A 23,685-nucleotide genomic window follows, 5' to 3' on the forward strand; every position below is an offset into this window, starting at 1 on the left:
AAAATTCAAATTATAAATTTATAATTGGTTTTAATGACCGGAAAAATATTATTTCTAGGTCTACATGAACATGAAAATTCATCAGATCACATTAATACTATATGTGTGTGTTTATTTTAAGAGGTGTTCAATTTTGGGTCATACTGATAAGGAACTAATGAAAGAAATTCAATCTGAAGAAAATTATTGGTGCGATATTTTAAAAAAAATTATTGCCACTGTTCAGCTTTTGAGTAAACTTGGTTTAGGATTTAAGGGTAGTAATGACAAAATTTATACGGAACATAGTGGTAATTACTTAAGTTGCCTAGAATATTTGAATAAATGTGAAAATTTTTTAAGAAATCACATAGAGGCGTATGCTAATTGTGGACCTAGCATAAACCTTTCACATAAAACCTGTGAATAATTTATAGAATTAATGGCAGGAAAAGGTGATGGTTTCTGAAATGCGGGAAGCAAAATATTTTTAACAAGTTGATTTAAACCCCTGACATTAGCCAAATTGATCAATTAGTGTTTATTATAAAATACAAGTCACAAAGTGGTATCATCAAAGAACAATTTTTAGGTTTCCTTCCTAGAACATCACAATGCTAAATATATAGAAAAAACTATTTTAAAAAGATTAGATTTATCAATTGATATTACAAACTGCAGAGGACAAAGTTATGACAATGCTTCAAATATGGCAGGAAAGTATTCAGAAGTCCAAGCCAGACTGAAGCAACACAGTATTTTATGTACCGTGTGCTAGTCACTCTCTAAATTTAATTGGAAGTAATGCAGCTGAATCTTGTTCTACCTCAGCGCATTATTTCCACTTTTTACAAAATATGTATAATTTTTTTTCTGCTTCCCCAAGAAGATAGAATATCTTAAATCAATATTCAGGAAGAAATTCACTAACACTGAAAAATGTAAATCATACAAGATGGTCTACTAGGGCTGATGCTGTCTCAGGTCTTCAAAATGGTTATAAATTAATAAAGGAAAACTTAATTTATCAACAAGTGAACAAGAAAAATCAGTAGCATGTCTAGAATGTACTACACTAAATTAATTTTAAAAAAAATTGTACAGTATAAAACTGCATTATTTACTGTCCTCTGCGATAAAATATTAGATAGATTAAATAAAAAAAGTCAATTGTGTCAAGATTCTGCAATAAATTTACAGCATGATTCTGATCTTTTGAAATCAGTACATGGATTGTATTGATTTCAAAATCAATACAATATTTTTAACAATGCCAGTTAGTAATGCAAACAGGAGAATGGTCATTTTCTGTTCTCAAACTAATAAAAAAACTATTTGAGGAATAGTTTAATTTAAGATAAAATGAGAAATTTATCATTATTATTTATTGAATCTGAACTAGTAAATATCATTAATTACGATGATGTAATAGATATTTTTGCCAATGTAAAGTGAAGGAAAAAATATTTATGGAAATAAATTATATGAACTCAATTTAGCTATTGTACCTGGTAATATTTACTGCTAACAAACAAGATGTGAATGTTTTTATAATACTTTTGTAACACAATTTTTGATATTGTTTTTGTAACAAAATTAGTAATTACACTAATTTGTCATACTTATTTGTGTATTATACTTTATTGTTGTTGGCCTCCCCTGTAGCTCAATGCCGACACTCAAGTCGGTGCAGGCAGCCCAGGTTCGATTCCAGTGGGGGTCCAAATTTATGATGTGAAATGAGGAGCAACTTGTGAAAGGGCAGTGGATGCTGGTCACAAAAGTAAGAAACATGGCAATAGAAGCCAAGATGTAAACTTCAAGAAAACTTCTAATGAAGGTTTCTTGAAGTTTACAGGTGTCCCTCACTTGGCACTTTTAATTAGAACCATAAAAACAGAGCATTGTGAATCCACATTAAAAGGAGAAGATTTATTCATAGGAAATAAATAATTTTATCGGGTTGGCATGACCAATGGTTGGTTCTTGGTTGATTCTGAGACACCGTCTAACATTTCTCTTTATATTAAATATAGTAGAAACCTTAAAATATAAACAAAATTAGTGATAAGCATAATTGAAATAATCATTGGCATATGATGCAAGAAAGCAAGCTTATACAGTATCAGCCTAAAGCAAACAAACAAAAAAAACTAGCAAAGTTCTATACATCACTGAATCCCATGAGCTATCTTTACAGCATGTCTGCTTCTTAGAGAATTTCATGTCTGACTACAGACATGAAATTCTCTAAGAAGCTATTTTGTAATGCCAGACATTACAAAATTACCCTGAGGTCTTTTACATTCTACACTAACCTGAGTGTAGTACCACACAGTTGATAAGTTACTCTGGCATTATTACTACCCATGTACAGTACCACTGCATTTGTCAACGTTAAACTTCAACTGCCATTTCTCAGCACACTGACCCAATTGCCTAGATCTTCTTGCAGTAGCTCACAGTGATTACTGCTGTTAACCATCCTATTAACGTTTTTATCATTTGCAAACTTAGATAAATATTGAAAAGAACAATAGGCCTAGCACTGAACCCTGGGGAACTCCACTAATACCATTAGTCCACAAAGAGCAGTGCCCATTGAAAACTACTCTCTCTTCTTTCACTTAACCATCCCATTATCCATAGCAGTAACTTGCCCTTAATGCCATATTGCTCCAGTTTTTACAACAGTCTTTTATATGCAATAGCATCAAGGTCTTCCTGAAATCCAAGTATATGATGTCAAAATTATTTTTTTGCATCCAGTTATTTGGCCACTGAATCATAGTAACCTATCAGACTGGTTAGACAAGACCACCCCTTAGCAAATCTATGCTATGATTGTAGTATAAATGCATAGCCTGTCCACCAGATTATCCTGCATTACTTCTATAACCAGTGATTCCATTATTTTTCCCTGGGCCAGACATTAAGCAAACAAGTCTGTAATTACTCATGTTGCCCTTTGATCCCCCCCCCCCTTTATGAACTGGGGACACATTTTCACATCTCCAGAGACCTCCCCTGAATCCAAGGATGTTCTCATAATTATGGTTAAGGGTTTGCTTACATCCTTTGCTGCCTCTCTTAATATAACTGGATAGATTTCGTTCGCCCCAGATTTTATATGTGCATCCTCAACAATTTATCCTCCACTTTCCTTTCAGTCTTCTAGCATCTCCTTCCCTAAAGAATTCCTCATGTGTGAATGTAGATGCAAAATACCTATTCAGTTGGTCTGCAACCTGAGCAGGGTCATCCACAGTTGACTCACAGACATTAAGTGGCCCAATGTGATTCAACTGCTTCCTTCTACTGTTGATATAAGCATAGAAATCTTTGCTGTTTTTCTTTGCCAGAGAATTCTCATAAGCTACCTTAGCTTGCCTAACCTCTTTTATGACTTGATTACAGACTAATTTATATCTACTGCAGGCTTCTGTATCACCTATATACATCAATGTGCTTTTCTTCTCTGCCGCTTGTCTCCGATAGTTCATCTGATAACCATTTAGATCTCAGCCTTGAACAGTATTTCTTTGTTGGTATAAAAAGCCTAGTAACTTCTTTGATTACTTTCCTGAATACTTCCCAATTAGAATTTGCTGTTAATCAGAATTATCAGTTGGTCCCACTACACACAATTTAAAAACTGTCTGAGATCTCTATAGTCACGCTGACGAAAGTAAAACCCTTTACCTTTAATAGTAGCCATGTCTTTTATTAGGGTAACTAAGAGTAAGGACAGATGCATGAATAGTTGCATGTACACCAATGCTAGGAGAATAGTAAATAAATTTGATTAATTTGAAGTGCTGGGTAAGACAGCAAAGGCAGATATTGTTGGGATATCAGAGACATGTCACACATAAATAAGGAATGCAGAATTGGAATTTGAGAAGTATAATGTATACAGAAAGGGTACACAGGATAGGAAAGGTTATGCTATTAGTTAAGAAACACATAAAATTCTAAGGCAGTGCAGCCAGCTGACATTGGTGGACAGTGCAATGTTGAGTCGGTCAGGTGTGACTTATGCACTGGAAATGCAAAAACGAGGGTGGGAGGGTGTTACAGGCCTAATGACTCTGAAGAACACCTATACAGATAAATAGAGTGGGCCAGTAAATCAGAATGATTATAATGGGGAATTTTAACTTCCCAGATATTGACTGGAACTTATGGGTTGGTCACTCATACACTAGCAAGACTTTTGTGGATTTATTGGATGATTGCTTTCTAAAGCAGTATGTTTGAGAGGCACCTAGAGGAAGTAATACTCTTGATCTGATTATCAGCAGTGATTATTCATACATTAAGAATCTGCAGATAAACGAACCACTAGGTGGCAGTGATCACAGAGTGCTGACGTGGAATTTACTCAAAGAGGTAATTACCATCAGGGGTAAAGGGAAGGGTTTTTGCTTTCGTAAAGGTGACTACAGTCATCTCAAACAGTTTTTAAATTCTATACAGTGGGACCAACTGATGCTGTTGCCAACAGCAAATTCTAAATGAGAAGCATTCAAGGAAGTAAATCTTGGAAGCTACTACGCTTTTTGTCCCAACTAATAAATACTGTTCAAGGTTTAGGCCTAAATGTGTCAGATAAACTAACGAAACTCATGGTAGAGAAGAAAAATGCATGGGATGCATATCTGGAAGCACATTAGCCTATGGTAGATATAAGCTAGTCTGTAATTAAGTCACAAAAGAGGTTAAGCAATCGAAGACACATTACGAGAAATCTTTGGCAAAGGATGCAAAGAAAACCACAAAGAATTATTTACTTATGTAAACTCTAGAAGGAAGGGGATGACTCTGATTGGCCACTTGATATCGAAGGTTTGAACGTTGATCATCCTGCTCAGATAGCTGACAAACTGAATGAGAATTTGCATCTACATTCACACGTGAGTAATTCTGTATGAAAGTGGAGGACAGTAGCTTAATAAGCTCTAACAGGGAGCCAAATGATTTTATAATAACTGAGAGCAAAGTAGAAGAGATTGTTGAAGTTGAACATAAGAAAGGCACCTGGGTGGATGGGTTCTATTCAGTTATATTAAAGGAGGCAGCAAAGGAAGCAAGCAAATCTTGAGCCATAATTATGAGACTCGGGAAGTCCCCACGGAATTGGGGATATGCTAATGTATCCCCAATTTCCAAAGGGGGGGGATCAAAGGGTGACACAAGTAATTACAGATCTGTTAGTTAAAGTTCTCTCCTGGAGAAAATAACAGTCACTGGTTAAAGAAGCATCTAGACAGGACTGCAGTGATAATTTAGATACAGCATGGGTTTGTTATCAAAAAATAACTTTGACATCATATACTTGGGTTTCAGGAAAGCTTTTGATACTGTTGCACATGGAAGACTACTGTACAAATTTGAGCAGTATAGCATTAAGGGCAAGTTGCTGCAATGGATAAAAGGATGGTTGAGTGGGAGAAGACAGAGTGGTGGTCAATGGGTACCGCTCTACATGGACTAATGTTATTAGTGGTGTCCCTCAGGGTTTGGCGTTGGGCCCATTGTTGTTTTGTATATTTATCAATGATATTGATGAAGATATATCAAGCTTAATGTCAAAGTTTGCAGATGATACAATTGTTGCAAGGGTTGTTAATGACAGTATGCTACTGCAACAGGATCTAGAAAAGTTGGGCAGATGGGCTGAGAACTAGCAACTGAAGTTTAACATTGACAAATACAAAATATTGCATATGGATAGCAGTAACTCCAGCAAAATGTACCAACTGTGTGGTACTCTGCTCAGGGTAGCAAAGAATTAAAAAGATCTTGGGGGGTAATTGTGCCATTAAATATGAAGTTTTCTGACTAGTGCAGACAGGCTGCCAGAGCAGATCAAGGGGTCTTGTCAGTGATATACAGGAATTTGCTAGTAGGAATAAGGAGGTAATTATCCCTTTGTATAAAGCAATGGTCAGGCCACAACTTGAGTACTGTGTACAGGTCTCGAGGCCTCATTTTAGGAAGGACGTAGAGTTGCTAGAGCGATACAGAGAATGGCAACAAGTTTAGTGAGGTGAACAAAAGGTTGCTCTTACGACAAATGGCTTAAGTTCTGCAAATTGCAGCATCTGGAAACTAGGCACCTGCGAGGTGATCTGACTGAGGTTTATAAAGCCTTGAAGGGCTTGAGCAGGCTCAATGGTGATAGGATTCATCCTGTTGCTCAGATTGTGAACCTGAGGGGGTATAAACTCAAATTGAGTAAAGACAGTTGAAGATTAGATGTGCGGAAGTTTGCCTTTAGCCAGCAGGTAGTTGACAGCTGGGCCAAACTTCCATCTGTCATTGTGGCAGTTGTTGCCTTAAATAAATTCAAGGAAGAACTGGACAAATATATGGAGTAAATGGTTGGGCAAAATGGGAAGTGTGGTGTTTTTCTTTGTTTATTTTTTTGGCCGATGCTGCATAATTAGCATTAGCATGCTTTCTTGCATCATATGCCTCTACTAATGCTAATTAAAAATAGAGACTAGTACATTGTGATCTCTGCCACTCAATGGGTCTTTACCTGTAGATTCTTAATGCATGAAAAATCACTGCTGATAACTAGATCAAGGATACTGCCTATGGCTCTATTTAAACTATAAGTCTGTGTATTCCCCCCAAGCTAGCAGTTTTGCAACCTACTTATCACTGTGTTGAGAACATCAGCAAATATTCTTATACCCCTTCTATTCAAGTGTATCCCACCCCTGTAAAAACAGTCTCTCCTTTTAACAAGCGCAGACCATGCTGGAAAAAATTCTACCCTGTGAGCTTTGCACGTTCTCTCCGGGGCTGAATTGATTGACAAGGCTCTCAACATATAATCCCTCCTATCATGTTTGGGTAGAATTGCAGACACTTTCAACTTCAATCCTAACTTGTGACTTTTTTGCAAAGATTGCACTGCAGTCTGAGCAAGACAAAAGATTTCACCAGCACTGAGCATACTCAAACCATTCAAGATACATTTAACACATCAATCAAGTCTCTTCACAGGTGCCTAGTGTCCAGATGCTGTAATTTGCAGGGCTGAAGCCTTTTTTATCCTCACCAATTACATTGTCCTTCTCTGCACCCAGCAGCTCTATATCCTTCCTTACAATGAGGCCTCCAGACCTGTATGCAGTACTCAAGATGTTGCCTTATACATCGAGAAAATCAATTCCTTATCCAGTATATCATTGACAAAACCTCATGAGCTTTCCTCCTAGCAGCCTGTCTGCACTGTTCAGAGATTTTTTTTTTTTTTTGATTTGGTAGTTGTTGGCGCATCGGCTTCTGTGGCCATATTGCACCTCCCAAGGTTTTTGCAGTACATTGATCCAAGCCCGAGGCGGGAATCGAACCCGCGACCTTTGGGTTGCCGGGCAGGTACTTTACCCACTCGGCTAGCCCGGTCGGCCACTGCTCAGAGAACTTTACATCTGATTGCACAATTACTCAACATCAACCCTCTGTTCCAGGAGGGAAATAATGAATTTACTGGTTAAAGATATAACCATCTAGACAGGAATACAGTTATACTGTGTCACAGCATTGATTTGTTATGGGACTGTCTTGTCTAAGCAACCCTGACTGGATGCAATAACAAAGGGATTGAATGCAAACAATAAATTTAACATAAAAAAAAAAAAAAAAAAAAAAGTAGAACTTTTGACACTGTTCTACATAAACAACTGATATACAAATTGGAGCAGTGTAGCATAATGGGATCATTGACTGGAAGAAGAGTGGTTAAAAATGGCACTGCTCTTCTTGGACTACTGTTATTAGTGGAGTTCTCCCAGGGTTCAGTGCTAGGCCCATTGTTCTTTTCTATATCTAATAATGGTATTGATAAAGGCAAAATCAGACTTAATGTTTAAGTTTCTGAATGATATGAAGGTTGGCAAGGTTGTTATTTGTTATTTGGTTTTTAGGAACATTAGCAACTAAGGCCATATTGCTCTGGGGATATGTGGTGGTCAATTCCCTGACCTTTCTGCATCCTCCATATTTGGTGACTCACAGGCTCGAATCCCGGTCTAATCAAGAAGCGTGTGCTGTGCACTGTGCTGCTCCTGCCCACCTGGCTACGGAGGTGCCGTTGTTGGCAAGGTGGTTAGTGTTAGTAATCAGAGTATGCTACTGCAACAAGATCTACAAGAATTAGGCAGAGTTGAGAATGCAAGTGAAGTTTAGCATTGGCAAATGCAAGATACTACCTGTAGGTAGCAGTAATTCTAGAATAACATACTAACTGTATGGTACCACATTCATGACAGTTGAGAATGAAAAAGACTTGGGATTACTTGTGCAGTTAGACATCAAGTTCTCTCTAAAGTACAGACAGGTTGTAGAACAGCTCATGGGGCTCTGCTAATGATATACACAAAAGTTTGTGTATATCATTAACAGAACCCCATGAGCTGTTCTAGCAACCTGTCTGTAGGATGATTATCCCACTGTATAAGGCAATGGTTAGGCCACAACTTGAGTTAACTTGAATACTGCATATAGGTCTGGAAGCCTCAGTTTAGGAATGATGTGGATCTATTGGAACAGGTGCAGAGAAGAGCAACAAGATTAGTGAGGAAAACAATAGGGTGCTTTTACCAAGAAAAACTTCAGTTCTGCAAATTATAGCCTCTGGAGACTAGAAACTTTCAAGATCTGATGAATTTAAGGCTTTGAATGAGCTCAATGCTGATGTCATCATCCTTCCTCCCTTCTGCTCGGACTATACACTTGGGGGGGGGGGGAGTAAATCCAAATCAAGGAAGAATGTTGCAAGATAAATGTGTGGAATTTTGTCTTCAGGCAGCAGGTAATTGATCTTTAGGATAACCTTCCTTCTGATGTAGAAGTGGGTAGTTTGAAATCAAAGAATAATTAGACAAAACTATTAGGAGAGGACAGACAGGTGATATCCCATGGGGTCCCAAAGCATGCTCTATAAGCTTGCTTTCTTATGAGCATATCAAAATTGTATACTATATCATGATACATATGTACATGAAAGAATTTTGATGAACTGTTGTGCTACAAAAGGGTATTACGGGTAAGCAAAAATTTTATATTTAATAGATGCCTCTTCATCCAGTCCAATACAAAGAAAATGCTTTAATTCTGGTATTAAACACAATGGCTTTACAATTTTTAATTTAGAGAACACCTGGCTAATAGCCATTCAATACAGCTTACTTCACTAATGTGCACTGTTTTATTGGCCATATATCTTTACTTTGTCTTGTCTTTACTTTTCATAGTACTACTTTGTCCAGCTCACTTTAGGAATATCGTAATGTTCTGTTAAAGAATCTAAGTGTCTGTTGAAATCCTAAAAAAAAATTTATAATAAATGTTATTTAATTTAACAGTTCTCACTTAGTATAACAACAGTAGAATCCCAATTATCTGAAATGGAGTATGAGGATCTTTCATATAGTCATTTTTTCATACAGGGTGCCCCAAAAGTCACTGTATATTTTGGTGAAACAGTGTCATTTTCAAATAAATTTCATTACTGCAAGTATATTTATTCTTTTTGACATAAAACATAAGTATTTGTAATGTGTTAGAGATGTTATTATAATTTTTATTAATTTTTTAACGTTTTCTTTTCAGACCCATAATTCATGATGAATGGTCAAGAAAACATTTTTGTTGTAACATCCTGCATTGAAGGACTGAAGTTTTGTGCAATTAGGGAAAGATTTTCAAGTTGCAGTGGGGCTCATTAAGCTGTTATTTTGGATTTGATCAACAAGTTCTGCACACATTGCTGCTCAACATGGAAAATCTTCTTCATGAAGGTCACGCAACAGTTGGATCTGGAAGGTTTTTTCATCAGTGTCGAACACAAAATGCAAAAATGTCTTGGATATGTTCAGTCTTCAAAATCCCTCCCTAGCTGATAATTTTGGATCTTCTTCGAACATTTCTTGAATTGATTCAATGCTTTCACGTGCTGTCCTTGGACTTCCACATCTCTCCTCATCACACACAGACCCAGTTCTTTTAAACTTATTCTTTTACTAGTGCACGAATTGTCAAATTGTCTGTAGGACCTGAACTCCAAAATTTCCTTGAAAATCTTTTCCTAATTTCACAAAACTTCATTCTTCTGAAGTGGAAAGTTACAACAAAAATTCGCTCTTTAACATTCATCATGAATTATGGGGATGAAAAGAAAACATTAAAAAATTAATAAAAATTACAATAACATCTCTAATGCATTTACAAATTTTATTTATTTTTTTTATGTAAACCCCAAACACGAGAGGTATTAGAACCTATAGTACTTAGTACCGTGCTTGGGTTGGAGGTTGAGAAGAAGACAGAAGATATTTGTTGACATTAGACTTGAACTTCTGTAGACTGTGATTTTCAGGAAATATGTATGAAGGAAGGTTGTTCCAGAAAACGGCAGTTGAATGAATAAACGAGCAAGATGAAAAGTTGGTTCTGTGAGTTTGAAGCTGGACAGTAAATGGATGTTGGCTGGTAGCGGCACGTGTTCTGACTGTTCTGAAAGAGAGAGCGGGAATTATAGAAGCCAATTCAGAAGAACAGTGCCCATGGAAGAGGCATGCAGCAGAAACAGTACGCCTATGAGACAGCGAATGGAGAGACTCTTTTAGAGATGAATCATGAATTAACCTAACTGCCCTCTTCTGAATGGAACAAGAAGCCTGAGAGAGGTTTTGGGGGCACCACCCCAGATGTGGGAACAATATTCCATGGCAGGGCGGATTTGCAATTTATACAGAGTGAGCAGCTGTTTGGAAGAAAAGTAACGCCAAGAGCGAAAGAGAAAACCAAGTTTTTTAGATGCAAAGGAAGCAATATTTGTAATGTGCTTGTGCGAAGAGAGATTAGAAGTCAGGGTAATCTCCAAAAGAGATATATAATTTTGTATAGAAATCTAAGTGTCACTAAAGATAAGCATAGGAGCAGAAGAATCCTTTTTGTGAGATATAAGACAAGACTGAGTTTTAGAAGGGTTGAAATCAACTAAGTTGTCTTTGCCCCACTGGAGAATTACCTAAAGATCGGCATTTAAGGAATTGGTAGCAGATTTTTGAGAAGTTGAAGCTGATTGAGCAGGACAAGGTTTCTCAAAGTGAAAAGTGGAATGCAATGTGCTATCATCGGCAAAACTATGGATAGCATTTCTAGTCAATGGAAGAAAGTCATTAATATACAAGAGGAAAAGAATGGGGGAAAGAACTGAACCTTGGGGGACACCGGCATTAGTGGAGAAGTTAGAAGACAGAGAGCCATCTACCATCACCCTCAGTGAGCGATCAGAGAGAAAACTGGATAACCAATTACTAAAAACAGTTGGCAAACAATAAGATGGAAGCTTGTTTAGAAGACCTTTATGCCAAACATGATCGAAAACCTTTGAGATGTCAAGAGCAACTACTTGTGTTTCACCGAACTTTTCCATTGAATTAGTCCATAAATGGGTAACATAAGCCAGAATATCACCAGTGGATCGACACTGACGGAATCCATACTGGCAATCATTGATCAGACGGAAGGTTTCTAGGTAAGTTTAAGAGTTGGCGGTTAATTGATTTCTCCATTACTTTAGAAAGAGTAGAAGTAATTGCAATGGGACGATAATTAGATGGGAGGGAATTGTCACACTTTTTAGGAACTGGCTGGATATGAGCAAATTTCCAAGCAGAAGGAAAAACACCTTTGGAATAAGAAAGTGAAAAAAGGCGGCAAAGAATAGGAGTAAGTTCAGGAGCACAGGTTTTGAGAACAAGTGGAGAAATGCCATCGGGACCGGGAGCTTTCTTAGCATCCAGATTGTTCAAAATCCTTCTGACATCCTTTTGACGGAAGACCACAAGACGCATTTAATGGAGCATACCGGAAATGGTGGGCGGTGTTTTACGAAGATCATTAATACATGAATTGGAAGAAAAATGGGATGCTAGCAGGTCAGCTTTATCCTTGGCTGAAGTGACAACAGAACCATCAGGTTTGGATAGAGGTGGGAGCAGAGATGGGCAAAAGTTGCAGCCAATAGCTTTGATAAGAGACCAGAATGTTCGGCTACCATTAGGGCGAGAAGCAAGTTTTCTACTCTTAGCCTGTTCAAACTCTAGTTTGGACTGATTAATAACTGCTTTACAATTGTTGCAAGCTTTGGTGTAGACAGAAAATGAAACTGGAGAATTAGAAACAAGCCAATTACAATATGCAACATTCTTCTCTTGAACAGCCTTAGCACATTTATTGGAAAACCAAGGTTTAGATAAAGGGCGAGATTTTAAAGTGGAGTGTGGGATAAAAGATTCCATTCCTGCAAGAATAATTTCACTGACACAATCTGAGCAAACGTTGACATCAGAAGTTTTGAAACAGTAATCCGACCAAGGAAAAGAAGAAAAGAAGTCTCGCAGGTCATCCCATTTTGCATTCTTGTAATGCCAAACAACACGAGGTTCGGAATAGCCATGAGATAAAGGTTCCATTGGAGAAGAGACAATCACCAAGTTGTGATCTGAAGTGCCTAAAGGACCTCTCACTTCGACCGTGTACTTAGAAGGGTTTTAGAGAGAAAAAAATCAAGCGTATTGGCTGTATGATTAGGATTGTCCAGTATTCTTGTAGGTAAATGAACAATCTGTGTAAGGTCATTAGTAACTGTAAAGCCTCAACATCTCAGCCATCTGGGTCGGTGTGACTAGAAAACAGAAGCCAGCTGGAGTTGTGAACATTAAAATCACCAAGGAAAATTACCTCACTGTTAGGAAAGTTGGGAAAGTTGAGAAAGTCAAGTTGCAAAGAGAGGAAGTCAAAGAGTTTCAAGTGATTAGTGGAGTTGGGAGAACGGTAGAGACAACAGATGAATTTGACACAATGAGATAGAGATTTTAAGCCAGAGAAGATCAAGAGAGGAGATCCCAAATTGCCAAGTCTCTGACAGGGAATATCAGAACGGATATGTGCACAAGTACCACCTTTAAGGCGAAAGGAATCATACAGCAAATAATTTGGGCATCTGAGATGAGTAGTAGTTGAATTAACCGATAACTGAGATTCTGTCAGAAAAAGCACATGAGGTTCGGCAGACTGCAAGTGGAAATGGACATCATTAAGATTAAAATTGAGACCACGTATATTTGTGAAATGAATTAGGAAGTGCTTGGGAGGGCTAGCAGATAAGCTTGCTCTATTAGTTTGACAATTCATGGTGTATTCAATAGTAAGAAAAAGAGGGTGGGACATGCTGTATGAAGTAATGAAATTTTTGGATATGGCGTACACATGATGGAAGAGATAGGGAAGGGTTGACTGGAACTTAGCTCTAGAGACTAAACATGGGTTCCACCACTTCAAGCCTCCAATAAGCAAAGTGGTGGTATTTCACCGGTTGATGAGTCATCTACCACCTAGTACTGCCTGGTAACACAGAGGGGCGGCGTTCCTCCATGTGGTGTGGACGCCACACCTCGACCCCTGCTTACGTTGGTTCACACCTGGGTGGTCACCCACCATGTACTTGTGCATGGAGGTTATACCCAGGATTACTAACAGTCCTACCATCATGAAGGTGCAAGCAGAGGATTTGGCTGTCACAAACCGGCCGGACTTCGCTGAAATTGGGTCCACTTGACTTGAGTGTCACCCAAATATCAGTTCCATCAGCGTTTTAGACTCCCAGGTAGCAAGTACAGCTTGTCTGGCATATCTGACAGAATGGCAGTGACCACATCAAGGACCAAATACTTGTTTTATCTAAAAAAAAGCATAAATACACTGGTGCTCAAAGAAAGTGCATTACCCCTTAAAGTTGAAATTGTCATCCGAATAATGTAAGTATATGGCAATATTTCTTACAGACTGTATCAGATAAGATTGACATGCATGTGTGATGATGTAATATTGCATCAGCTGTTACTTTCAGCTATATAAGCATGCTCTGCAAGAGTTGCAGCCATTCCTTGATTGTGTCAGGATGGCAAGTTACGTGCAGTTTACGCCACGAAGAAAGAGTGCTGTTGCTCCTTTACGTGAGGAAGGATGTTCTTCCCGTCATATTGCTTATAAAGTGTCTTGTAATCAGTCAATGGTGGGTAGATTTCTTTCCAAACTCAAGAATACTGGTTCTGCTGATAGGAAAAAGTGGAACTGGATGCAAACGAATCTCTATGTCAAAACAGGACCGCGTTTTTAAGCACTTATGCCTTAAAAACCGCAATGTTTCATCGTCTGAGCTGAAAAGAGAATGGGAAGAACATACAGGAGTGGTAGCAAGTGCAGTAACAGTCAAAAGACACCTCTTCAAAGATGGACCAGTCCTCCTAAGAAGAAGCCCCTACTCGTACAAAAAATAAAAAAGGCCCGATTAATTTGGTGTAAGGAACATGTCAAATGGACCCCAGAGCAGTGGAAGTCAGTTATTTTCTTGGATGAGAGAATAAATTCAACCTGCATGGCTCTGATGGGAGACAAATGATTTGCCGTAGACCATCCAGACTGTATGGTGTCTACAGTGAAATTCCCTACCAGCCAAATGATATGGGGGTGCATTTCGTATCGCGGAATAGGTCACCTGCAGTTTATAAAAGGTTCCATAAATGGCAATGGATACTTGGCTATACTGGAAGGCAAACTGGTGTCAACCATTACAACCTACCAAGTAACTGAATCTTTCAGGACGACTCTGCTCCTTGTCATTGGGCAAAAAATGTAAGTAGGCACTTCTGTATCACTTTAGCTTCATTTCTACATCAGAGTTTTGACAGTAATGTGTTACATTTGTAAACTCTGGATGCAAAAAATGAAAAACTAGTTGGAAGAACGGTCTATTATAACTCTTAGCTGGCCAGGAAACAGCCCAGACCTCAATCCTATAGAGAACTGTTGGCATTGTGTGGAATCTACAGTTGCCAAAAAGAAACCAAAGACCCTTCATGAACTTCAGGAAGCCATAATTCAGGTTTGGAACCAAAAACTATCAGCTGATTATCTTCAGAAATTGACCTTGTCAATGCCTCAACGGTGAGCTGCTGTCATCAGGGCCAGAGGCAGTTTAACTAAATATTAGTTTGCACCTGGTGAACTTTTCATTTTGTTTTCCATTTAAAATGACAAACCGAAGCAAATTGAGGGCTTATGAATAACATTTCAACCATAATTGTCGTGTTTTACAAAACTGTTGTATTAGATAGTATGAATCAGAGCTGTAATATTCAATATGTTCTACGTTGATAATAATATTAGTAAATTAATAAGAGGAGTTTACCTCAATATAGTACGTGGAACACTTCCGTATGATACCCTCCAGAAATTAGAACGGAAAAAACGAAAAAAATCGACAACTTACCGGTACATTAAAGTAAAATATAAATAATCAATTTAACACAATTCAAAATCAATTCAAAACAATTAAAATTCAAATTAACGCAATTAAAAGAATCTAACGAAAATATTCAAAATGATTTTCTTTCCTGAAGCTGACAATGCTTTTCGACCGACTGTCGTGATCACAGGAATGAAAATTACCGAATCAGGCTAAACCTGCAACTTAAATAGTGATTATATGTCTTCGCGCATGTGCGTAAAGGTCCACGCATCAGAGATCAATGTTCGGCGGCCATATTTGATCTCCGATGCGTGGACCTTTACGCACATGCGCGAAGACATATAATCACTATTTAAGTTGCAGGTTTAGCCTGATTCGGTAATTTTCATTCCTGTGATCACGACAGTCGGTCGAAAAGCATTGTCAGCTTCAGGAAGGAAAATCGTTTTGAATATTTTCGTTAGATTCTTTTAATTGCGTTAATTTGAATTTTAATTGTTTTGAATTGATTTTGAATTGTGTTAAATTGATTATTTAATTATTTATATTTTACTTTAATTATTTATATTTTACTTTAATGTACCGGTAAGTTGTCGATTTTTTCGTTTTTTCCGTTCTAATTTCTGGAGGGTATCATACGGAAGTGTTCCACGTACTATATTGAGGTAAACTCCTCTTATTAATTTACTAAAACTGTTGTATAAAGGTTGCAAAATGCTCATTTTGGAATATTTTGAGAGCACCTGTGAAATATTACTTAGCTATTAATTAGCCTTAACTATTAATAAATATCTTTTGTTTGGGACATCCTGCATAATGGATTTTAAATGCAATCTATCTAGAGATTAAAAGATAAGCAGAAAAAAAATTAATAAAAAAAAAATAAATAAAAGAAAATTTGCAATACTTTGTATTCATTATTTACATATTACATACCGTACTGAAATGCTTATATAATTTCAAAATGATATGCCAGTGTTTTCTGCCTGAAGATGTTAATCTTCTATCCATTGCAAAATTATTTTTTTATTCTAACACATTAGCAGAGGCATATGATGCAAGAAAGCAAGCTTACATAGCATCAGCCAAAAAAAAAAAAAAAACCTTCCCATTTCACCCATCCATTCACTCCAAATGCTTGTATAGTTCTGCCTTGAACTTATTTAAGTTTTCGACCTCCACTACGACAGATGGAAGTTTGTTTCAACTATCAACCACCTGCAGGCTAAAGGCAAATTTCCACACACCTATTCTACAATTGTCTTTCCTCAATTTGAATTTATGTCCCCTCAAGTGAGTAATCTGAGCAAGAAGAAGAATCTCATCAGCATTTAGCTTGCTCCAACCATTCAAAGCCTTATATACCTCAATTAGATCACCTTACAGGTGGCTAGTCTCCAGATGTCACAATTTGCAGAACATAAGTTTTTCTTGGTAAGAGCAACCCTTTGTTCCGCTCGCCAATCTATTTGCCCCTCTCGACATTCTTCCTCAAATGAGGCCTCCAGACCTGTATGCAGTACTCAAGATGTGGCCTGACCACTGCCTTATAAAAGGGGACAATCACCTCCTTATCCCTGCTAGAAAAATTTCTGTATGTCATTAACAAGGCACCATGAGCTTACTCTTGCAGCCTGTCTATACTGCTCAAAACACTTCTTATCTGAATGCACAATTACCCTCAGGTCCTTTCCATTCTCCACTACCCATATGCAGTACTTTATATTTGTCAATGTTAAACTTCAGTTGCCACCCTTCAGCCCATCTGCTCAACTTGTCTAGATCCTGTTGCAGTAGTATACTATCATTACTCTCATTAACAACCATGACAACATTTGTATCGTCTGCAAACTTAGACATTAACCGTGATATACCTTCATCAATATTGTTGATAAATGCAGAAAACAACACTGGGCCCAACACCGAACCCTGGGGGACTCCACTAATAACATTAATCTACAAAGAGCAGCATCCATTGATTACCACTCTGTCTTCTCCCACTCAACCATCCTTTTATCCATTGCCCCATTTTAAGAAGGATGTAGAATTTCTAGAAAGAGTACAGAGAAGGGCAACAAGACTGGTGAAGGGAACAAAGGGATGCTCTTATGAAGAAAGGCTTAAGTTCTGCAAATTGCAGCTTTAGGAGACTAGGAACCTGCGTGGAATCTGAATGAGGTGTATAAGGCCTTGAATGAATTAAGCAGGCTCAATGTTGATGGGATTCTTCCTCTGGCTGAGATTACAAACCTGAGGGGAGATTGATTCAAACTGAGAAAAGACAGTTGTAGAATAGATGGGTGGAAGTTTGCCTTTAGCTAGCGGGTAGTTGATTGCTGAAACAAACTTACATCTGTTGTTGTGGAAGTTGATAGCTGAAATAAATTCAAGGCAGAACTAGACAAACATTTGGAATGAATGGATCAGTGAAATGGGAAAGGTTTTTTTTTTTTTTTTTTTGGCTGATGCTGTATAAGCTTGCTTTCTTGGATATATGTGCCTCTACTAATGGTATTTCATCATCTGTCAATATGTGATAACGTGGATGTTTATTTAGTCATACAAACTGAACTATTATGTAATTTTTTTATTTGGAGTAGTTTATATAATAGCATATTTATATATACATATCAGTGTGGTTGTTATATACAAGGTCATATGCATGAAATTTGCTCTTCATCCATAATGTTTTATATAAGTGAAGTTATGATTTTTATTATTATACTCATATGATAGTTTCTTTTTTACACTTAAATATTAAATTGTCAATTGCTTTGAGTTAAATTATATAGCAAAAAAAAAAAAAAAATAAATAAATAAATATATATATATATATATAAAAATAATAATCGGTTAACTGAATTTCAGATAACTGTAATTCTACCATACTTGCATGAACTACACAAACTATACAACAAATTTCATTCATCAGCATCTACACAGCAAAATTTTAAATGCTAAATAGCATTTTTAACTGCAAACAACTATTTCCATATATAGAGATTCTACTCTTCTAAGGATCTACCTGCTTTTTAGAAGTTAAAGGTTAATTAATATTAGTTTCTGAAAACTTTTTGTAAAATGTCTGCAGAGTGTTCAATGAAACATAATTTCTGGTATTTATAAAAGAGAATATCACTATATTTTTGCTTTTAATGAGACCTAAAAACCTAACGTTTTAAAAAGGGCAACATCCAATTATCCATCAATTTCATATAAAGAAAATTCATAACCATTTATAAACTCACTAATAGTGTTGGTGTTGCATCTTCAACAAATGATAGTTTCCAAATACCTCTGGCCATCTTGTACAAATGCATTATGTACGTTCCTTGTCCTTTTCATTTCGTGAACACATACAAGTGTGTATGTGTTCGTGGGAAATTTGTATATTGTTCAAGCTGAAAAGCCTGAAACAACTCGCAAGAAAAACATCCCTCTGCCTGTGATCAAACTAATTATAGTTCCAAATAAAAAGCCTTTCATCAGTAAAAAGTATTTCACCAGTCTCCAATCAGATTCAAACCCAGACTTTCCAAAAACAAGTGATGAGTGGTAAAACCACTACACTGCCACCAAAGGCTAATAATACCCATTTTTTTTTTTTTTATGTGAAATTTGAATATTTAAGATAACTCATAAGTTGTACACTTATGATGTACTTATGTAGCTACTTTATAATATACTCAGGTTAAAAATTCACATTGGTCTAATTCTTATTAAGTGGGAAAATACTGAAAAACCTTGTCTGAAATGTCTGAAGTTTACAAGTACATGTACTTTGAAATCTTTCAGCCACAAAAAATTATAACTGTTACAACTCAATTTCTAGCCTTGAAAATGGGAGGGGGGATTAAAAAAACAAAGAGTTACAATGACAATTTATCCCATTTAATTAGTATCAATTAAGCAGAAAATGTATCAGATTCAATTAGTATTCTTATCAAAAGTAGAATGAGTATAAAGAAGCACTACTACAGATTCTGAACTTATGCATGCCAAGCTGTGTGATGTAGAGTAGTTAGAAGCAAGGGGGAAAATGAACGTGGAGAGGGAGTGATATACTACAGACCAGGAGAGAGAGAGAGAGAGAGAGAGAGAGGGGGGGGGAGCTCTATCTGAAAACAGAATGGGCTAACAAATATGGAGTTTTATTATGGGTGATTTCAATTTGTCCCTTGCTACATGGGGAAAGTAGGAGGGAACTCACCATGGGGAAGATTACATTTTTAAATCAATTATACGATTGTTATTTATAACAGCAGGGAAATTATGAGGGACAGGAATATTGTAGACTTGAATCAGTTCTTAACATAGATGAAACAAATGGCTTACTATCTTACTACTTCTTTATGTACTTTTTGCTTACCCTCCCTTTGTTCTGTTACCCTATGTGATATATGTACAAAAAAAAAAAAAAAAAAAGAAATAATACTTGTTGGATTTCTATTGGTCCAATTTTAATGAAATTTTGGACTGCTCAATGAACCATTCTAAAAGTCAAATATAAAATTTCATGAAAATCCATCCATTTAGAGGCGAGTTATGTGTAGATGGACGGATGGGTGTGGTAAAGACAATAGGCACTTTATGCATATATGCTAATTTGCCTAAAAAGAGTAGTACTGATTGGAGTAGGAATGACAATTATATCTCAGTAAAATCAGGAGAAAGAGAAGTAAACTTACCAATAGTAAGCACTACTAGAAATATGAAAAGGGACGTGGTCAACCCAAAAATACTTAATTACAAATAAACTATTTCAGCTTAAAGAAAACTACATGTTTACATGGGAGAGAATAGCTGACTACATCATTATAATCAGTTAATTATTAAACAACTAGATGGAGAAACAAGGGTAAATGGAAGATTTAAATCATAAGTGATCATTTTATGCAAAAGAAATTATTAATGGTAATAAGTGTCAAAAATAACAAGTATAAAAAAAGTATTAAAACAAATAAATCAAAAAGCTCTCATAACATTGCTAACAACCATTAAATACAGAAATCTTCTTGCTCAAAAGTTAAATAACAATCCAAAGCTGACTTTAAAATAATGAAAAAAATTTAAAAGAACTTTGAAGCTGCAAAAGAAGTATGTGGAGAGATGTCTGTAAAAAACAGGAAATTCAGAATGCCATGGCAGACCCAGGAAATTAAAGAGGCAATTAGAGAAACAAAAAAAAAAAAGTAGGTGGGGGAGCTTGAAGTAATCATATACAAGGGAAAAGAAAAACATATCAAAAGAATATTTTAGAAGTATGCTGAACAAAGGATTTAAACCATTACCAAAGAAGGAAAAGTTCACAAAGACTGTTTTGAAGAGATGGAACACATCTGAACAAAAGTGGTGCAGTAGTCTTTATTACTGAGAAGGCCTTTAAAGAGCTTGAAAATTGCTGTTCAATTTTAACATTACAGAATGCCAACATATGTAGCAACACAAAGTAACGCAAATGAACAAAAACATGAACCTCTTATATATGTAGTTTTCTGATTATGATCATCTGGTTAATATTTGATAGTATGAACCAGAGCTATAATCTCAATACATTCTACGTTGATATCAACATTTGTAAAAGCATAACAGAAGTTTACCTCAATATGATATGTAGAACACTTCCATATGATACTTTCCAGAAGGAAGAAAGAAAAATCATTTTGCAATTTTGTTCATTAAATTAATTTTTGACTTAATTTTTAATTGCATTAAATTGATTTTTAATTATTGTTAATTATTTCTTACTGTAATAAGGTAACTAAGAGTAGAAACAGGTGTATATATACTTGCATGTACACCAATGCTAGGAGTATAGTTAATAAATTTGATGAGCTTGAATTGCTAGTCAAGACATCAAAGGCAGATATTGTTGGGATATCAGAGACTTGGTGTTACACACATAGGCAGTGCAGAATTGGAATTTGGGGAGTACAATGTGTACAGAAAGGAGAGACAGGACAAGAAGGGAGGAGGGATTATGCTGTTAGTTAAGAAACATAAAATCTAAGGAAGTGCATACAATTGATGTTGGTGGACAATGCAAAGTTTAGTCTGTTTGGTGTGACATAAGCACTGGGAAATGAAAAATGAGAGTAGGTGTGTGCTATAGGCCTAATGAATCTGATGACTATAATGAGCAATTGTGCAGAGAAATAGAGTGGGTCAGTAAATCAGAATGAGTTATAATGGGGGATTTTAACTTTCCAGATATTGACTAGAACTTGTGGGTTGGTCACTCGCACACTAGCAAGCCTTTTGTGGATTTATTGGATGACTGTTTTCTAGTACAGCAACATGTTCGAGAAGGCAACCAGAGAGAGTAATACTCTTGATCTGATTATCAGCAGTGATTATTCATGCATTAAGAATTTGCAGATAAAGGAACCACTGGGTGACATGATCACAATGTACTGATGTGGGAATTACTTAAGGATGTAACTACCACCAAAGCTAAAGGAAAGGACTTTTGCTTTCATAAAGGTGACTACAGAGGTCTCAGACAGTTTTTAAATTCTGTACAGCGGGATCAAATGATGATATTACCAACACTGAATTGTAAATGGGAAGCCATCAGGGACTTAATTTGGAGGCTACTAGGCTTTTCATTCCAACTAAGAAATACTGTTCACGGTTTAGGCCTAAATGGATGTCAGATGAACTAATAAGGCTTATGGCAGAGAAGAAAAATGTATGGGATGCATATAAAGTATCAGGTGACACAGAAGCCTATAGCAGATATAAACTAGTCTGTAATAAAGTCACAAAGGAGGTTAGGCAGGTGAAGGCAGATTACGAGAAATTCTTGGCAAAGAATGTAAAGAAAATCAGCAAGGAGTTCTTTACTTATGTAAATTCTAGCAGGAAAAGGATAAATCAGATTGGACCACTTAACATAGATGGGTTGACTATTGATGATCATGCTCAGGTAGCTGATAAACTGAATGAGTATTTTGCAGCTACATTCACACATGGGGAGTTATTCAATGAGGAGAGTGCCAGAACTTTATCGAACTCTAAGAGGGAGCTAAGTGATTTTGTAATAACTGAGAACAAAGTGGAGGAGAAATTGTTGAAGTTAAACGTAAAAAAGGCACCTGGTGTGGACAGGATCTATCCAGTTATATTAAAGGAGGCAGCAAAGGAAGTAAGGAAACCCATAGACATAATTATAAGAGCTTCCTTGGACTCATGGGAGGTCTCCATGGAATGGAGGTGTGCAAATGTATCACCAATTCACAAAGGTGGTTCAAAAAGTGACACAGGTAACTATAGACCTGTTAGTTTAAATTGTGTTCCAGAGAAAATAATGGAATCACTGGTTACAGAAGCATTGCAGGATCATTTAGACAAGACTGCAGTAATAATTAAGACATAGCATGGGTTTGTTAGAGGGAAGTCTTGTCTGACCAATTTGATTGGATATTATGATGTGGTCACAAAGGAACTGAATGCCAAAAATAATTTTGATATCATATACTTGGATTTCAGGAAATATTTTGATACTGTTGCACATGGAAGACTGCTGTACAAATTGGAGAGGTATGACCTTAAGGGTAAGTTGTTACAATGGATAAAGGGATGGTTGAGTGAGAGACGACAGAGAGTGGTAATCGACGGACACTGCTCTTCATGGACAAATGTTATTAGAGGAGTTCCCCAAGGTTCGGTGTTGGGCCCATTGTTGTTCTGTATGTTTATCAATGATACTGAAGGTATATCAGGTTTAATGTTCAAGTTTGCATATGATACAAAGGTTGGCAGGGTTGTTAACAACAGTATGCTACTCCAACTGGATCTAGATAAGTTGGGCAAATGGGCTATAAAATGGCAACTGAAGTTTAACATTGACAAATGCAAAGTACTGCACATATGGAAAGCAACCAAAGAGAAACATACCAACTGTGTGGTACTACACTCAGGGAAGTGGAAAGTGAAAAAGATCCAATGGTAATTGTGCAGTCAAATATGAAGTGCGCTGAGCAGTGCAGAGGGGCTGCCGGGGCAGGTCATGGAGTCTTGTCGATATATAGGAATTTTTGCTAGCAGGGACAGGGAGGTGTTTATCCCATTATACATGGCAACGGTCAGGTCACACCTAGAGTACTGTGTACTCTAGGTGTGACCTGACCTAGGTGTGGTCTGGAGGCCTCATTTTAGGAAGGATGTAGAGTTGCTGGAACGAGTACAAAGAAGGGCAACAAGATTGGTGAAAGGAACAAATGGGTGCTCTTACCAAGAAAGGCTTAAGTTCTACAAATTGCAGCACCTGGAGAGTAGGCACCTGCGAGGTGATCTAATTGAGATGTATAAGGCCTTGAATGGGTTAAGCAAGCTGAATGCTGATGGGATTCTTCCTCTTACTCAGA

General features: G+C 36.9%; 1 protein-coding gene across 1 annotated transcript in view; it reads right to left on the minus strand.

Moving 5' to 3' along the window:
• Positions 1-345: 345 nt before the first annotated feature.
• LOC150087084 (protein FAM32A-like) overlaps positions 346-23,685 on the minus strand; it is a 61,874-nt gene continuing 38,534 nt past the window's right edge. Inside the window, exons 4-5 of the mRNA XM_090372369.1 lie at positions 9,272-9,322; positions 346-444 (exon numbers count right to left, since the gene is read on the minus strand). Coding sequence (XP_090228495.1) covers positions 346-444; positions 9,272-9,322 — 150 coding nt within the window. The remainder of the gene's footprint in view (positions 445-9,271; positions 9,323-23,685) is intronic.

This window comes from Mastigoproctus giganteus, chromosome 4 (assembly GCF_048544385.1).
Source record: "Mastigoproctus giganteus isolate SK-2022 chromosome 4, ASM4854438v1, whole genome shotgun sequence".
NCBI lineage: Eukaryota > Metazoa > Arthropoda > Arachnida > Uropygi > Thelyphonidae > Mastigoproctus > Mastigoproctus giganteus.